Genomic DNA, 18,324 nt, shown 5'->3' on the forward strand with positions numbered 1-18,324 from the left:
AAGAATCTATACACAGAAAACTATAAAGTACTCATGAAAGAAATTGAGGAAGACACAAAGAAATGGAAAAATATTCCATGCTCCTGGATTGGAAGAATAAATACTGTGAAAATGTCTATGCTACCTAAAGCAATCTACACATTTAATGCAATTCCTATCAAAGTACCATCCATTTTTTTCAAAGAAATGGAACAAATAATCCTAAAATTTATATGGAACCAGAAAAGACCTCGAATAGCCAAAGGAATATTGAAGAAGAAAGCCAAAGTTGGTGGCATCACAATTCCAGACTTCAAGCTCTTCTACAAAGCTGTCATCATCAAGACAGCATGGTACTGGCACAAAAACAGACACATAGATCAATGGAACAGAATAGAGAGCCCAGAAATAGACCCTCAAGTCTATGGTCAACTAATCTTCGACAAAGCAGGAAAGAATGTCCAATGGAAAAAAGACAGCCTCTTCAATAAATGGTGTTGGGAAAATTGGATAGCCACATGCAGAAAAATGAAATTGGATCATTTCCTTACACCACACACGAAAATAGACTCAAAATGGATGAAGGACCTCAATGTGAGAAAGGAATCCATCAAAATCCTTGAGGAGAACACAGGCAGCAACCTCTTTGACCTCAGCCGCAGCAACATCTTCCTAGGAACATCGCCAAAGGCAAGGGAAGCAAGGGCAAAAATGAACTATTGGGATTTTATCAAGATCAAAAGCTTTTGCACAGCAAAGGAAACAGTGAACAAAACCAAAAGACAACTGACAGAATGGGAGAAGATATTTGCAAACGACATATCAGATAAAGGGCTAGTGTCCAGAATCTATAAAGAACTTAGCAAACTCAACACCCAAAGAACAAATAATCCAATCAAGAAATGGGCAGAAGACAGGAACAGACATTTCTGCAAAGAAGACATCCAGATGGCCAACAGACACATCAAAAATTGCTCAACATCTCTCGGTATCAGGGAAATAAAAATCAAAACGACAGTGAGATATCACCTCCCACCAGTCAGGATGGCTAAAATTAACAAGTTAGGAAATGACAGATGCTGGCGAGGATGCGGAGAAAGGGGAACCCTCCTATCCTGTTGGTGGGAATGCAAGCTGGTGCAACCACTCTGGAAAACAGCATGGAGGTTCCTCAAAATGTTGAAAATAGAACTACCCTATGACCCAGCAATTGCACTGCTGGGTATTTACCCTAAAGATACAAACGTAGTGATCCGAAGGGGCACATGCACCCGAATGTTTATAGCAGCAATGTCTACAATAGCCAAACTATGGAAAGAACCTATATTTCCATCAACAGACGAATGGATAAAGAAGATGTGGTATATATACACAATGGAATACTATGCAGCCATCAAAAGAAATGAAATCTTGCCATTTGCGACGACGTGGATGGAACTAGAGGGTATCATGCTTAGCAAAATAAGTCAATCAGAGAAAGACAACTATCATATGATCTTCCTGATATGAGGGAGAGGAGATGCAACATGGAGGTTAAGGGGGTAGGAGAAGAGTAAATGAAGCAAGATGGGATTGGGAGGGAGATAAAACCATAAGTGACTCTTAATCTCACAAAACAAACTGAGGGTTGCTGGGGGGAGGGGTCTGGGAGGGGGGGTGGGGTTATTATGGACATCAGGGAGGGTATGTGCTATGGCGAGTGCTGTGAAGTGTGTAAACCTGGCGATTCATAGACCTGTACCCCTGGGGGAAAAAATCTATTATAGGTTTATAAAAAATAAATTTAAACAAACAAAAAAAAAACAAACAAAAAAAGAAAACCTCTAGAAGACTGTTTCTTAGTGGTTTCTTAGTCATTACATAATAAATACATGATAATATAAGTATTAGATATTATATAATAGTAATAATAATCATTTATGGCTATTATTACTGCTATTACTACATTCTAGGGTGAGAGAGAGGAAATGAACACAAAGAGATATGCTGTATGTCAAGTAGTGATAATTGCTATAAAGTAAATTATGAAAAAAAAAATTATGTCAGGGTGCCTGGGTGACTCAGTTGGTTAAGCAACTGCCTTTGGCTCAGGTCATGATCCTGGAGTCTTGGGATCCAGTTCTGCATTAGGCTTCCTGCTCAGCAGGGAGTTTGCTTCTCCCTCTGACCCTTCCCTCTCTTGTGCTTCCTCTCTCTTATTCTCTCTCTAATTAATAAATAAAACCTTCAAAAAAAAAAAAAAAGGAAAGAAAGAAAGAAAAATCCATGTTAGGCTGAAGGGATATAGAGTGGCAGGGACGAGAGGAGGCTGGCCATTTTAGATAGGGTGGTCAGAGGAGGCTTCTCTGAGGCTTTGACATTTTAACATAGGTCTATAGCAAGAGACTGAGCCATGCAGATTTCTGGAGCAATGTTCCAAGGAAAGGGAACAGCAAGCAAATACAAAGGCTCAAAGATAAAGTATGTTTGGTGTTTTCAAGGTGTGACAGAAAGCCACAGTGGCTGAAGTATATAGGCAGAAAGAGTGAAGAGAATGAGGTTAGGGAAGGTGCTAGTGGCAGGATCATGTTGTGTATTTATAGGACTTTGGAATTTGTTGTGTGTAGCTTTTAAACAGAGATGTGAGGTGATCTTTTATTTTATTTTATTTTATTTATTTATTTTTAAAGATTTTATTATTTATTTGACAGAGATCACAAGTAGGCAGAGAGGTAGGCAGAGAGGGAGAGAGGAGGAAGCAAGCTCCCTGCTGAGCAGAGAGCCCGATGTGGGCCTTGATCCCAGGACCCTGAGATCATGACCTGAGCCGAAGGCAGAGGCTTTAACCCACTGTGCCACCCAGGCGCCCCTGATCTTTTATTTTAAAAGGATCACTTTGGCTGTTCTTTGGAGAATAGATTGAAGGTGGAAGGTGGGCAGGAGTGCCAACAAAGAGACAAGTCAGAACGTTGCTGCAATAGCCAGGCCAGAGGTGATGGTGATCTGGAGTATTAACAGTGACTATGATAAGTGATAGAATTATGGCTCTGTTTTGAAGTTGATAGGATTTGATAGAAGAAATAAAGAAATTGAGGAGTCAAGAATGATTCCAAGGTGTACAGCCCGAGAAACTAGGTGAATACAGGATGCTGTTTACCGAGGAGAAAGATAAGTAGAGCTGATTTTGAGGAAAGAGACAGTGAGAGTTCCATTTGAGAAACAGGTTTAAAACATCTATTAGGCAAGCAAGTGGAGATATTGAACAGGCAGTTGGATATATGAATCTGGAGACGTTGGGGTTGCCCATCTAAATTGTATTTTGTCTATGATAATATGACAATACTATTGGCAGTGTATATTTGACAGACTTTTGTGGATAAGAATTAAAATTTAGTGTTTTTTAAAGTATTTTGTGAACTAGAAGATGTTTGGTTCAGTAGATAAATAATATTGCAAAGTCTCCAAGATGGCTTTTCATATTTGTATACATTTCTCCCCTTCTTCTGATTGAAGTGAGGAGCTTTTTACATCTCTTTAGATATCATAACTCAAAGAAGTTCTATTACTTCCAATAATTATTGACATGACAGAATATCTGAGTTGTATCATTCAGTGGAAAAAGCTTATACTTTTTTCCATTATTATATGGTCCCACTGATATAAAAATATAACATTTTTATTGATCCCACTGACATAAAAATAGCGATTAAATATTCCTTTACCAACCATTTTGGATCTTGCCTTCCTGGGGTTTATATGGGATGTGTATATGTGAAAGAGGGGTAGGGATGGGAAGAGTGGGAGGAAGCGAGAGAACGAGCAGAAATGAATGATTATATTTATGTTAAAAAAAAATATCTAGAAGTGAAAAAAATTTACTCTACCAGGATTTTATAACTTTAAAACTTGTTTTTATGGGGCGCTTGGGTGGCTCAGTCAGTTAAATATCTGCCTTTGGCTTAAGTCTTGATCTCAGGGTCCTGAGATCAAGATGCATTGGCTCCCTGCTGGCCGGGGCAGGGCGGGAGGGGCGCGGGGAGGTCAGGGATCTGCTTCTCCCTTTCCCTCTGCTTGCCCTTGCCCCTGCCCGGTGCTCATGCTAACTCCCTCTCTCTCACATAAATAAATAAAATCTTTGAAAAAATTATAAAGTGAGTCCTGCTAATATTTTTTAAAGAAACTTATTTCTATAAAGATTAAAGAAAACACATCTGCAGTAGCTTAGGTTGGAGGGGAGAGGTTGAAAATAAAGGGGGGATACAAGGGAATTTGGGGGGTGATAGAACATTCTGTGTCTTGATTGTGGTGCTGGTGGTTCCATAACTATATGTGTTGAAACTCCTAGAACTGTTTATTACTTCAAATAAAACCTTTGTCTTTGGGTGGGAAGGATAATGGTTGTGTTTGGTTTTCTTCTTGTATCCGCCCCCCCCTACCTTTTTCACATTTGTGTTTTTGGGAGAACAAAGTTATTGTGAAAAATGTAATGAAAGTAAATGGACTTTCTCTAAAGCCAAATTTGTTAAATTAACTCACAACCAAAAATAAGACTGCTTTTTCTATTGTAAATTTAAGAGGATCTTCCTGAGTAATTGGTAATTTTTACAAACTTCTCTTTTGTTGACATTTGACTTTGGTTTTACAAGTAGGTATAAGAGTCCATTGTCTTAAGACACCAAACAAAACAGAGCTTTACTGTGAACTCCAGGCTTAGGAGGAAGTAGAAATTTACCCAGCTTTCCTATTCTTTGCCCTTTCTCAACTTCTGTCAGCCTGTCAGTCTGGAAAGCTGTAGGTATATGGTATCATTTTTGAGACTTGTATAAAGTGGTCTTTTCTTACATTCCTCGGCTTTTACATCTCCTGGGAATGGGTATGTAAAAAAAAGCTTTTTCACTTTTTCATTTAAGTTATGTGTGGAAAGAAAACTTAAATTTCTTTCTCTTCCTTTTCTAAGAGTTAATTATGTCTATAGAGGAATAAATCAAAAGGAAATATTAAAAATATATCTAGTCTTCATAGGACTATTGAGATGGTATGGTAATGTATGTATGTACAATGTTAGCTTTTGTTATTGTAAATGTAATAGGATTTCTCAACCACTGTAATTGATGATGGTATAACTCTGAAATCAGGAAAATCAACCGATTTGAATTGATTGTAATTGTTACCAGTTGCATTTGCTGCTGTTATGAAGAAAGTAAAGTTGATTGTACACGGAGTATGGGATTTTAAGAATAATTTTATTATTATTTTATACAGTTGATGTGCTAAAGAAAATTGACATTCCATCTGTCTTTATTGGGGAATCATCAGCTAATTCCCTGAAAGATGAATTTACATATGAAAAAGGGTAAGTAATGGATATAAAAAACAATCATGTAGCTTAATATTCCTTATATTAGGGTAGAACTATATTAGTTGTAACCAAGGTTATGTTTAAAAATGAGCTTTATTGTGCTAAATTATCTTTTAAGTCATTATGATTTTAAGACTGTATTGTAATATTTCTTCTGTGCATGATTACAATCATTGATGATAACTTCCTAGATCCATTGAGTTCTTTAGGGTTTGCAAGTAATCTAATTTTATAATTCCTTCTTGATTTATTAGCTAAAAGGCTTCTGTAAAGAGAACTTGCACCTTTATCAATTATTTCATTACCTTGGTACACAATCTAATGAAGCTAGGATGGGGTGTCAGGCTGGCTTAGTTGGTGAAGCATGTGACTCTTGATCTCAGGGTAGTCCGTTTGAGCCCAATGTTGGATGTAGAGATCATTTAAAAATAAAATCTTAAAAAAGGGGGGATCTGTCTGAGTGGGTCAGTCAATTAAGTGTCTAACTCTTGATTTTGGCTCTGGTCACAATCTCATGGTCCTGGGATCAAACTGCCTTGGGCTCCAGGCTCAGTGGGGAGTCTGCTTGGGATTCTCTCTCTCCCCCTTCATCTGCCCCTCGCTTGTGCACTTGCTCCCACTCTCAAATAAATAAATAATTCTAAAAAAAAAAAAATGGTATAAACAATTCCTGCCCTTCATTTACTGTTTTTCAAAATGATTTCGTTCACTAGCCTCTTCCAAAGATGATTTATATGTATATTCAAAGTATCATAATGAATTCATGAGTTAAAACTCACTGAATATGCTTCAGCCCATTGCAGTTATTCTCTTTATTGATGTTCACATTTTCCAATTTCAGACTTCCAAGTTTAATCCAAATGTCTTTTAATGTAAATCTGGAGCTTTTGACTGCTCCTTATTTTCTGTATGACAAGATGTTCCAGGCCCATTTTGTTCTTTTCCTCCCCCTGACTTGGAACCTGCCGTTTTTTTTCAAGGAGCCTCTGTTTCCTTTTAATTGAATATGGTATTTAGAGACTGAAGGGTGATCATTGCTCCTTGGTTTGTCATTATTTCTAGGGCTTTTCAGTGCATAAATCTAAGACATTTATGTGCTTTTTGTTTTTATTATACAAGGTAAGGTTTTCAGGTAAAATAGTGTGTTTTAAAGATACAAAAAATCATGAGCGCGTGCTGTTGCTTCTAACCTAAATTCAGGACTGAAGGTTTTTTGCTCTACTTCATTAATTTTACACCTGTATTTTATTTTTCTGTGCTCAAAGACACCAAAGTAATTGTTTTCTTTTTTAATTGCACAATACATATATAACAGAACAATACCAACACTACTGGCATTTGTGAAAAAACAGTTCTTTCTTTGTTTAAGGTATATCATAATAAGGATCTAAAACCAAATTATCATCTTTTAAAGACATGTAAAATAATTCTGTATGCTGATGCTGTCAACTGGAAGCACAGGCCTATTTGATTCATGTTGCTTTTAGATTTTAGGGATTGCTTTTTTACCCTCATTGTGACTTTTATGATTTTGTATAAACTTAAAATCAACAAAACACAGTGCATATTCAGAGAAGTCCAGCTTCTAAGTATCATCTGCTTTGTTCATTGTTCCCATCCTTACCTTTTAAGTAGCAATTTTAAAGTTTATTGGGGCGCCTGAGTGGCTCAGTTGGTTAAGCATCTGCCTTCGGCTCAGGTCATGATCCCAGGGTCCTGGGATTGAGTTCCACATTGGGCTCCTTGCTCAGCGGGGAGTATGCTTCTCTTTCTGCCCCTTCCCCTGCTTTTGCGCGCTCTCGCGCTCGCTCTCTCTCTCTCTCTCTCTCTCTCTCTGTCAAATAAATAAATAAAATTCTTCTAAAAAATAGGACATAAGGAACACTAGATTTAGAACCCAGGTCTGTGAATCTTAGCACAGTGCTTACAAGAAAATTCTGGAATTGATTGCATTTCTGTGGTTACACATATATAGGAAGTGTTCAAAAGTTTTTTAATTTCGGGGCGCCTGGGTGGCTCAGTGGGTTAAAGCCTCTGCCTTAAGCTCAGGTCATGATCTCAGAGTCCTGGGATCGAGCCCTGCATCGGGCTCTCTGCTCAGCAGGGAGCCTGCCTCCCCCTCTCTCTCTGCCTGCCTCTCTGCCTACTTGTGATCTCTGTCTGTCAAATAAATAAAATCTTTAAAAAAAAAAGTTTTTAAAATTTCTAGTTCCCTGGGTCTTCCTGCTTTGTTCGTTTAGCTCCTTCTCACCTGGCAGTTCTGTTCATTTTTGAGAAACCCTTTGGCTTATCTCATAAGACAGGGTTTATTTGTTTATCTCATCCAAGCCACATCCACATTAGAAAGTTGTTAACATAAAAGGAGAAGAAGAATACCCATATGAGAGATGTAAAGTTTGCTATTGCTGAGATACTTATATTCTATAATGAATTGAATATAGATAAGCAGTAGTCTGGCTTTTAACCCCTGACAATATTAATTTATAGCTGGTTGGTAGGATAGGGTAGGGAGGTTGCAGAAGACTCGCATCGTATGGAAACGTTCTTCTACTTAAAAGTGGCACCACTGTTACTGTCTCAGCACTGGCTCATATGGTTTCAGAAGATTTGTGTCAAGCATAGGAGCATTACTTCCAGACCTGACCTCATGCTGGAAGAGATGGCATACATTACAGTGGCCCAGGCCTGCTGCTTTTCTTTTTTTACCCTGATAGATCAGTCATTTCAGTATTTTATGTAAAGCTACAAAAACACATGTAAATCTTTTGTCATCCCCTATTCTCAAAGCGATTGAAATAAAAAGCTCCTTTTACTCTAGCGTTCTTAGCATTTTTGGGAAGATATTTAAATTATTTAAATTATTAAATTATTAAATTATTATCCTTATATTATCTTTATTTGTTTTTGTATTTGGTAAAGCTTGATAGAGCTCCCTGCACATGAATATAATAAATAATGGCAAGAAGACTTAACAATTGCTTAATTTGATTTCATGTTATTTTTCTTAAATACTATGGTGTTCTAAACATCTCTATGTGGGGGAAGGAGTTGGCCCGTTTTTATTTCCCTTTTATTGAGAATTTTTGTTTTGCATTTAACCCTTGTGTTACGAAGTAGCAGCTTCACTGCCTAAAAATCACCTAGAAGTGGTTTACAATGTAGTGTTACCAGCCCCATACTAGTGGAGTAGCACCTGAGTACAATGGAGAAAGCAGTCCTATCACCATTATACAAGCATTTCCCTAGACTGAATATATTTTCTAATGCAGGATTTTGCAGCCATGTAAAATTTGCTCACACAACAAAATAGTGTGCCTATTTTTTTTTTTTTTTTTTTTTTTTTAGATTTTTTCTGAGAGCGAACATAAGCAGGATCAGAGGCAGTGGGAGAAGCAGACTCCCCACTGAGTAGGGAGCCCCATGTGGGGGCTCATTCCTAGGATTCCAGGATCATGACCTGAGCCAAAGGCAGACACTTAACTGACTAAAATATCCAGGCACCCCAATAGTGTGCCTGTTCTGATCATAGTTTCATTGAATGAGGCCCTGTCAATTTCTTTTATTGTAATTCCACCATAAGCAATAACATGGTTAATAACAAAGGGGATTAAGGCAGGTAGCCTTACTCCATCCCTTTCGCACAACATACACATTTTTTTTAATTTTTTTTATTTTTTAGCTTTTCCCAGTCAAGCAATTGGGAGGGTAGAGAATAGGGAGGAGGCTACAACTCCTTTTAATTCCCTTATCAGTTTTTTATTCCATATCTCACAGATTAATGTAGAGTACAGGGGCTATGTCCATTGTACCTGGTATAAGAAGTTCACGTAAAGCATAGGGAAGAGGGAGGGTATTTTTGATAATAGTAGCTTCAGAGCTTTACCATAGGAGGAGCTGATGGATAATAATTTGACTGGGATGAGGGGTTTCTTTGACAAGATACCAAAGGAACTAACATTGTTTAAATTGCTGATTTTGCCCATAAAATATGCAGAATTTTGCCCAGGTTACTAAATTCAGTAAATAACATGTTTCGGGGATGGACACAGTAATTATTACTGGCTGATTTCCTGTACCCAGTCTAAAAGCTTCCTTAATTATGTAAGCAAGTTATTTTGGTAAATATGTAGAAGAAACAAAAATGGAGAATGTATCTCTTAAAGTATTGGAAATGATATATTAGAAGATGAGATGTGTTTAGTGGATTGAATTTTAATATCTAAATGCCTTTTAAGCAATACTTTTGTTTTTAATTAACATTGTAATTTGGCAACTCTTAATATTTCTCAATTACTAATTTTTGTTTTCTTCTAGGGGCCACATTATCTTAGTTCCAGAATTTAGTCTTCCTCTGGAATACTATCTAATCCCCTTCCTGATCATAGTGGGCATCTGTCTCATCTTGATAGTCATTTTCATGGTAGGTAAATCAATGTTAAATATATTTTTAAAAATAGTGTGGATGGTTCTAAAAAACATTGTATTGAGTGAGAGGAGACTTACATAAAGGGGTAAAGGGGTACATATTGTATGAGTCCATTTATATGATTGGGTCTAGAAAAGGTGAAGATAATCAGGGTAGAAAAATCAGAACATGATTACTTCTAGGGGTGCTAGGAAGAGGGGGTGAGGGATTTACTGAGAAGGGTATGAGGGAACTTTTGGGGGGGTAAGTCATATTTTGTATCTTGACAGAGGTTGCACAAACATCTGTACACTTAAATTTTTTGCATGTCTTTGTATATAAATTTTACCTAAGGAAAAAAATACTGTAAAAGAAATACTAATCTCTAACTAATGGTATATATGCTAAAGTATTTGGGGAGACGTATATTGATGATCTGCAACTTACTTTGTAATGCATTATAAAAACGATGAGAGAAAGAGGTGTTTTTGGGGTGCCTGAGTGACTCAGTAGGTTTAGTGGCTGCCTTTGGCTCAGGTCATGATACCAGAGTTCTAGGATCGAGCCCTGCTCAGCAGAGGGCCTACTTCTCCCTCTGACTCTGCTTGCCACTCTCTATCTCTCTGTCAAATAAATAAATAAAATCTTAAAAAGAATTAAAAAAAGGAGGTGTTTTGATGGGTAAATAGAGGGATGGAAAGGTGATTAAAAGTGTAGTACAATGTTAATTGTGGAATCTAGGTGATGGGTATATGGGTATTATAAAATTTCTTCAATTCTTCTCTATATTTGAAAGTTTTCATATCAAAATGTAAAGAATACTATGAGTGCTGAGGTTAAAGGTGATGACACATTATCTAAAACAGTGGTTACCACAGTATGGTCCCGGGACTCTTAATGGGACTGTGAAGTCAGAATTATTTTCATAATAAGGTGAAGATACTATTTGCCTTTGTCACCCTCAGTCTCTCAGTGTTTAAAGTGGAAGTTTCTAAAAACTATATGATTTGTGATATAAAAACAAATTGAAGACAGAAGCAGAGAAGAGAAGACTTCTGTATTAAGATAGATACTAAAAGAGAATTGCAGGGGCACCCTGGGTGGCTCAGTCAGTTAAACGTCTGCCTTCAACTCAGGTCATGATCCCAGGATCCTGGGATCGAGCCTAGTCGGACTCCCTGCTCAGTGGGGAGCCTGCTTCTTCCCCTTCTTGTGTTCTCTCTCTCAACTTAATAAATCTTCTAAAAAATTTTTAAAAAAATTTTAAAAAATAGAATTGCCACCCTATAAAACAATCCCAGGAGTCTCACTTTGTTTTTTTTATTTATTTATTTGTTTATTTTTAAAGGTTTTATTTATTTGACAGAGAGAGATCACAAGTGGGCAGAGAGGCAAGCAGAGAGAGAGAGAGGAGGAAGCAGGCTCCCTGCAGAGCAGAGAGCCCGATGTGGGACTCGATCCCAGGACCCTGAGATCATGACCTGAGCTGAAGGCAGAGGCTCAACCCACTGAGCCACCCAGGTGCCCCTCACTTTATTTTTTATAAAGAATATTTATAATAACATTCAATCAGTTTATTATTATATGGATATTACAGGTTAGAGATTAAATGCCATCTTTGGAATGTTCAATCTTTCTGTGATGCTGTGGTATTTCTTTTCATTTATTTAGATCTTCTATATGCATCTGTTTAATAATTTTTTTCTGTAAACATTTTGCACGTCTTTTGTTAGACTTTTTTTTTAAAGATTGTATTTATTTGAGAGCATAAGCAGGCGGGAGGCGTAGAGGGAGAAGCAGACTCCCCATGGAGCAGGGAACCCTATGTGGGACTCCATCCTTGGACCCGGGATCATGACCTGGGCCGAAGGCAGATATTTAACTGATTGAGCTACATAGGCGCCCCTTTTGTTAGACTTTTGAAATTGCATTTTCTAAGTGGTGTTATTAGAATATAAGAACATTATGGATTTTTTAAAAACAAACTTTTAATTTTTGCATAATGTTAAGATTTACAAAAAAATTTCAAAAAAAAGTTCTTGTACATTCCTCATCTAGTTTCCCCACTTTACATTATCGTGGTCCATTTGTCAAAACTAAGAAACTAACATTGGTACATTATTAGTAATTGAACTTCAGACTTTGTATAGATTTCATGACTTTTTCCATTAATGTTGTCTTTCTGTTCCAGGATCCAAAACAGAAATCCTGTTCCAGGATTCCAAATAAAAACTATTTTATTTAGTTAGTATGTCTTCCCAGGCTCCTCTGTTCTCTGATAGTCTGTCAGTCTCAGTCTCTCTGTGTTATCCATAACCTCGACAGTCTTGAGGAGTCGTGGCCAGGTATCCTGTAGAATGTCCCTCAATCTGATGTTCTTCTTATGATTACATTGTGTTATAGGTTTCTTGGGGGAATAAGTTTTTAAAAACAGAGGTGAAGTGCACTTCTTATGTCATGGGGTACATGATATCTGCATAACATCACTAATGGTATTAACATTCATTCCTTGGTTAAGCCAGGTTTCTCCACTATAAAGTTAATATTTTTCTCTTTTTCTATTCTTACTTTAGAAGTAAGGCACTTGTATAGCACCCCTAAAACTGAGGAGGGGCAAGCAAGATCTAGAGTGGGGAGTAGGAGAGAGTATCTATATATTATTTGGAATTCTTTAGTGAAAAAGATGTATCTCTTCTTGGCATTCATTTATTTATTCCATCATTTATTTATATTAATATGTACTCCTGTATATTTTATACCTTGGTTTATAATCCAATGCCATTTTATTTATGTTCAAATTTTGACCTTTGGCCATGGAGAGCTCTGTCAAGCTGGGTCATGTGTCCCTTTCATTTGATCCATCCTTTAGTTTTTCTAAGCACTTCTTTAGTATCTGGTGCTATAAGAAGCTTCAGATTCATCTTATATTTTCTTGCTCCACCCCTAAAATTAGACATTTCTCCAAGGAGCCCTGGTTTTTTTTATTGAAGAGTTATATTTAGAAACCAAGATTTAGACACTGGACATCATTTTTATATATTAATCTTGTATCTACAAACTTGCTGAATTCTACTCTGGTAATTTGAACTTATTGAGTCCCTTAGGTTTTTAGTGTAGAAAAAAGAATAGAAAGAATAACAAAAAAATGCCCTTGGCAGAGTAGGAGTAGATGTAAATACCCTTAAATCAATAAAGATTATTGACTGAAAACTAAAAATGAACATCATTAAATGGTTAATTTATTAGAAGACTACTTGAAAGTCAGAAACAACAAAAAATGCTACTTATTGTTGAACCTCCTATTTAACATTATGCTGTCTTTTCTGGTAAACTGAGAAAAAAAAGACTGTATAAGGATTAGAAATAAAAATTTTCTTTTTCCTTATTTAATGATGAATGGGTACTGAATTATATATCTTTTACCTGTTGTAATGATCATTGTTTTTTTTTCTCTTTTACTCTATGTGGGATTACATTATTTTGTAAATTTTAAAAATCCTTGTATTTGATTATCATGTATAAATTTTGTCTTTACATTTTGGATTACTCTGATTTCTAATATGGATCATTTAGTTCTACACTTGTACATAGATGCAAAAATCCTAAATAAAATATTAGCATTCTGAATATCCAGGTAAGGGAAAGTTTTAGTATTATGGGACCAGAATAATCTTTTTTTTTTTTAATGGAATTATTTAGTTTTGTTTTTTTAGGGAGGGAGGGAGATAGGATTGAGAGAGGAGGGGGAGAGGGAGAGACCCTTAAGCCAACTCCATACCCAGTAGGGCCCAATCTCGCAACCCTGAGATCATAACCTGAGCTGAAATCAAGAGTTGGATGTTAACTTACTAAGCCACCTAGGCACTCCTAGAATAGTCTTCACATCAAACTGGACAATCCATTAGCACATGGAGCAGGTGCTGTAGAAAAAATTAAGTTATCATATCCAGCAATTCCACTTTGGGTATATAACCAAAAGATTTGAAGACAGAGTTGGACAGATATTTGTATACCTTTGTTCATAATAGCATTATTTCCAATACCCAAAGGTGGAAGCAACCAAATTGTCCATCAATGCATGAATAAAATGGGTTTTCAGATAAACAAAATATGGTATAGACATACAATGGAATGTTAGCTTCAAAAAGGAAGGGAATTCTAATACATGTACAATGTGGATGAACCTTAAAGACATATTCACTTGAAAAAAGCTAGTCATGAAAGAACCAGTACTGTACGATTTTATTTATATGGGATATCTAGAGTAGTCAGATTCAGAGACAGAAAGTAGAATGGTAGTTGCCAGGGGATGTAGGGAGGTAGGGTAGGGAATTACTGTTCAATGAGTACAGGGTTTCAGTTTTGCAAGATGAAAAGAGTTTTATGGATATGTGGCAGTGATGGTAGCACAGTAATGTGAATGTACTTAATGCCACAGAACCATACACTTAAAAATGGTTAAGATAGTAAGTTTAATGTTATTTTACCATACAGTTGACCCTTGAGCAACATGGGTTTGAACTGCATGGGTCCACTTATAAGCAGTTACAAATAACTAACTAGACAAGATAAAACTAGACCCATAAAACTAATAACCCTTATTTTCTGTTTCATAAAATAGTTTTTGATAGAGTTGGGATTATATATTAGTTTTTGGTGAAGGTTGTTTACAAAATAATCTAGGTCTGTTGACTTTTCTCATAGTCATCTGGACATTCAGATAGATGGTTGTCTGCTTTTTCTACTACCACGCCCAGTGTGGAGCCTGATGCAGGGCTCGATCTCACAGCCCTGAGATCATGACCTGAGCTGAAATCAAGAGTCAGATGCTTATCTGACTGAGCCACCCAGGTGCCCCCTAAATTATATTTCTAAGAAATGTCTATTTTATCTGTTTTCAAGTGCCTTGTCTGGAATCAAGTGCCACTCACATAACCATTTAAAGAGAATTTCTGTTTTTTAAAGAGAATTTACACTATATGTGAAATGAGTTCTCTTTATTCATATTTGTCCATGCCTTTCACAGTGTTATCAGAAGTTTACCTGTTTTATCTTTCAAAGAAGTAGACCTTGAGTGTTTTCTCTTGTTCCTTTCATTCAACAAGTATTTTACATCTATGATGCACTGCTTTGGGGTCCAAAGATTCATCAGTGAACCAAATAGGTAAAAATGCCTTGTGTAAAGTAGCCTAGATTCTGGTGGAAGTTACATTCTAAAGTCTTCACTTTCATCCTTTTTTTTTTTTCTCTATCTCCTGGATTTCTGCTTTTTATTTTTTTCATTAGTTTCAGAGGTAGAATTTGGTGATTCATCAGTTGCGTATAACAGCTGGTGCTCATTACAAGTGCCTTCCTTAATGTCCATCACCCAATTATCCCTTCCATTTCCCCCCTCCCCTCCATCCACCCACATTTTGTTTCCTAGAGTACAGCATCTCTTATGGTTTGCCTCGCTCTCAATTTTCCATCTTTATTTTTTCTTCACTACTCCTATGTTCATCTGTTTTGTTTCTTAAATTCCATGTATGTGTGAAATCATATGGTATTTGTCTTTCTCTGACTTATTTCACTTAGCATAATACCTTCTAGTTCCATCTATGTTGTTGCCAGTGACAAGATTTTATTCTTTTTGATGGCAGAGTAATATTGGGGTGTGTGTGTGTGTGTGTGTGTGTGTATACACATATATATTCCATCTTCTTTATCCAATCATCTGTTGATGGACATCTGGGCTCTTTCCATATTTTGGCTATTGTGGACATTGGGGTGCAGGTTCCCCTTCATATCATTATGTTTGTATCCTATGGATAAAATCCTATCCTATGGATAAAAACCTAGTAGTGCCAATGCTGGATCATAGGGTACCTCTGTTTTTAACTTTTTTGGAAACCTCCATACTGATTTCGAGAGTGGCTGCACCAGTTTGCATTTCCACCAACAGTTTAAGAGGGTTCTCCTTTCTCCACATCCTCTCCAGCACTCCCTCTCACACCTTCATGTCCTCATCCTTTTCCTAGCCCCATCCCTAGGCACAGATCAGCTTTTGGTCACTATAGATTAGTTTGCATTTTTTTCAGCTTTATACACATAGAATTATATATTATGTACTCTTCTGTGTCTGTCTTCTTTCAGGATAATTATTTTGAGATTCATATATTGAGTATATTGATTTTTTTTTAACTCAGTTCTCTTTGATTGTATAAATAAATCACAGTTTTGTTTATCCATTTACCTTTTGACAGGCATTTGGGTTGTTTCTGGTTTTTGGATATTACAATAAAGCTGACATGGACATTTGTGTACAAGTTGTTATATTGATTCGTACTTTCATTTCTATTGGGTACATATAAGTAGAAGTGGGGTGATTGAGTCATATGGTAAATGTGTGTTTAAAGTTATAAAAAAACACCAGCATTCCAAAGTGGTTATAACAGTAGTGTATCATAATGACAGTTCCTCCACTTCATTGCCAACACTTGATATAGTTAGTCTTTTTAATTTTAGTCGTTCTCATAGGTGTATAGTGGCATTTGTGATTTGAATTGACATTTCTCCTTGACTAATTATGTTGAGTATCTCTTCCAATGCTTATTTGCCATGCATTTGTCTCCTGGTAAACTGTTTATTCAGATATTTTGTCCATTTGTTTTCTGTTGGGTTGCTTGTTTTTTATTGTTTTTGAGTTCTTCATAAATTCTGATACAAATCCCTTATCAAATATGGAATTTGCAAGTATTTTTTCTCATTCTGTGGTTTGTCTTTTATTTTTTAAGTGTCTTTTGAGGATAGAAGTCCTTATTGACACAGTCAAGTTTATCAAAATTTTCTTTTTATGGATGTCACTTTTGGCATTTGGCTCTGTCCTGTAGACTTCCTTTGCATTCTTGAAAGCACAGTCACTTATATTTGAAAATATTTTGTATATTTTATCCAGCATTCCTGAGTATTCATAATACAGTGTTCTATAGTACTTCTATTCAGTTTGCTGCTACAACTGAAAGTGCAGTGACTAATAAATGTATGTTTGAAAATTTTATTAGTTTGTAACTTACAGGAATTTCAACTCTGCCTTCTTGATCCAGTGGAGTCTTTGTAACTTGTGGTCTATCATTTATATTTGCAAACAAATAGTTCTGTGTTATTCATAATGTTTCTGTTAGAGTAGATAAAGATAACTTAGGTGAGGGGCACCTGGGTGGCTCAGTGGGTAAAAGCCTCTGCCTTCTGCTCAGGTCATGACCCCAGGGTCCTGGGATTGAGCCCTGCATCGGGCTCTCTGCTAGGTGGGGAGCCTGCTTCCCTTCCTCTCTCTGCCTCTCTCTGCCTACTTGTGATCTCTCTCTGTCAAATAAATAAAATCTTTAAAAACAAAACAAAACAAAATGAACAAAAAAAACCTTAGGTGAATGATTAAAAATTCAAGGGATAATTTGAGGTAAACTATGTACTTATGTAATTAGTGCTTCAATTAATGATATTGCAATTAGGGTTTAAGTAAATTGAATTGATTTGCAGCAGTTATCCAGAAACATGTCTATTATTGTAATGGTCATTTTCCATTTGCATGTTTAATGTCTGATTTCTTTTTTTTATCTTTAGATCACAAAATTCGTCCAGGACAGACATAGAGCTAGAAGAAACAGACTTCGTAAAGATCAACTTAAGAAACTCCCCGTACATAAATTCAAAAAAGGTCAAGTGAATATTTTAATTTTCTAAATAATCACCATTCGTTTATTTAAGAATCCATGATGACCTCACTCTAATACTGCCTTCTGAGTCCTTGCAATATACTATGCCTAATACTCTGTTAATAGTGAGTGAATGTGGAAGATGGGTTTTTTTTGCTGTGGTGTATGCTGGTGAAGGCAAGAAGGAGGTAAGTGGTCGGCAGAGAATTTACAAACAATAATGAAACTGGCCTAAATGCTTTTTATTATCACCAGGCGTCAGCAGTTCTCAACCTAAGTAGATAAAATACTTCTGTGCATTAATATGATCTACTCCCACTAACCCTCCTTCTCTCTCCCACCATATACCACTATTTAAATACAAAGTTAATAGTGTTACGTTAACTAAATACACATGTGGCTATCTATTATATATGTCAATATATTTTAAATATATCGTCTCATTTAATTTTCATATTTCTATGAAATGGATACTTTAATGGGCATTATGGATGAGGAAATAGAGGATCAGAGAGGCAAAAAATTATAATGTCACACAGCCAGTCCTGATAGAGCTGGGGAGGGGTCTAATAATCTAGTCAGTATAATTTCTCCTGCCTGTGCTTTAGTACATGCTTGTTAAATCCTTTTGGCTAGTAGTCCCAGACTTTTCAATTCCATATACCATGAAAAGTATTCTGTTTTTTAATTCAGAAAAAATGCATAGAGAGGAGAAATGGGGAAGGCATTAGAATTTAGTTCTGCCAAAATTTTATTTTCCAAGTAATAATGTGTTTTAAAAACCTTCCATTTACAATAACTGTTATTTGATTAAAAATATAACATTAACCAAAAAATAGGAAAAGCCACATGTTAAAAGGAATAAACAGAGACATTTATAAAAATGTACTGCACTGTCCTCATTCACTGTG

General features: G+C 36.2%; 1 protein-coding gene across 6 annotated transcripts in view; it reads left to right on the forward strand.

Moving 5' to 3' along the window:
• Positions 1 to 18,324, forward strand: part of RNF13 (ring finger protein 13) — a 157,063-nt gene that overhangs the window by 101,687 nt on the left and 37,052 nt on the right. For all 6 annotated transcript variants that reach the window (XM_032852467.1, XM_032852466.1, XM_032852468.1 and 3 more), the window contains 3 exons: positions 5,221 to 5,311; positions 9,632 to 9,737; positions 17,322 to 17,415. In XM_032852467.1, coding sequence (XP_032708358.1) covers positions 5,221 to 5,311; positions 9,632 to 9,737; positions 17,322 to 17,415 — 291 coding nt within the window. The remainder of the gene's footprint in view (positions 1 to 5,220; positions 5,312 to 9,631; positions 9,738 to 17,321; positions 17,416 to 18,324) is intronic.

This window comes from Lontra canadensis, unplaced genomic scaffold (assembly GCF_010015895.1).
Source record: "Lontra canadensis isolate GAN:19392208 unplaced genomic scaffold, GSC_riverotter_1.0 scaffold6, whole genome shotgun sequence".
Lineage (NCBI taxonomy): Eukaryota > Metazoa > Chordata > Mammalia > Carnivora > Mustelidae > Lontra > Lontra canadensis.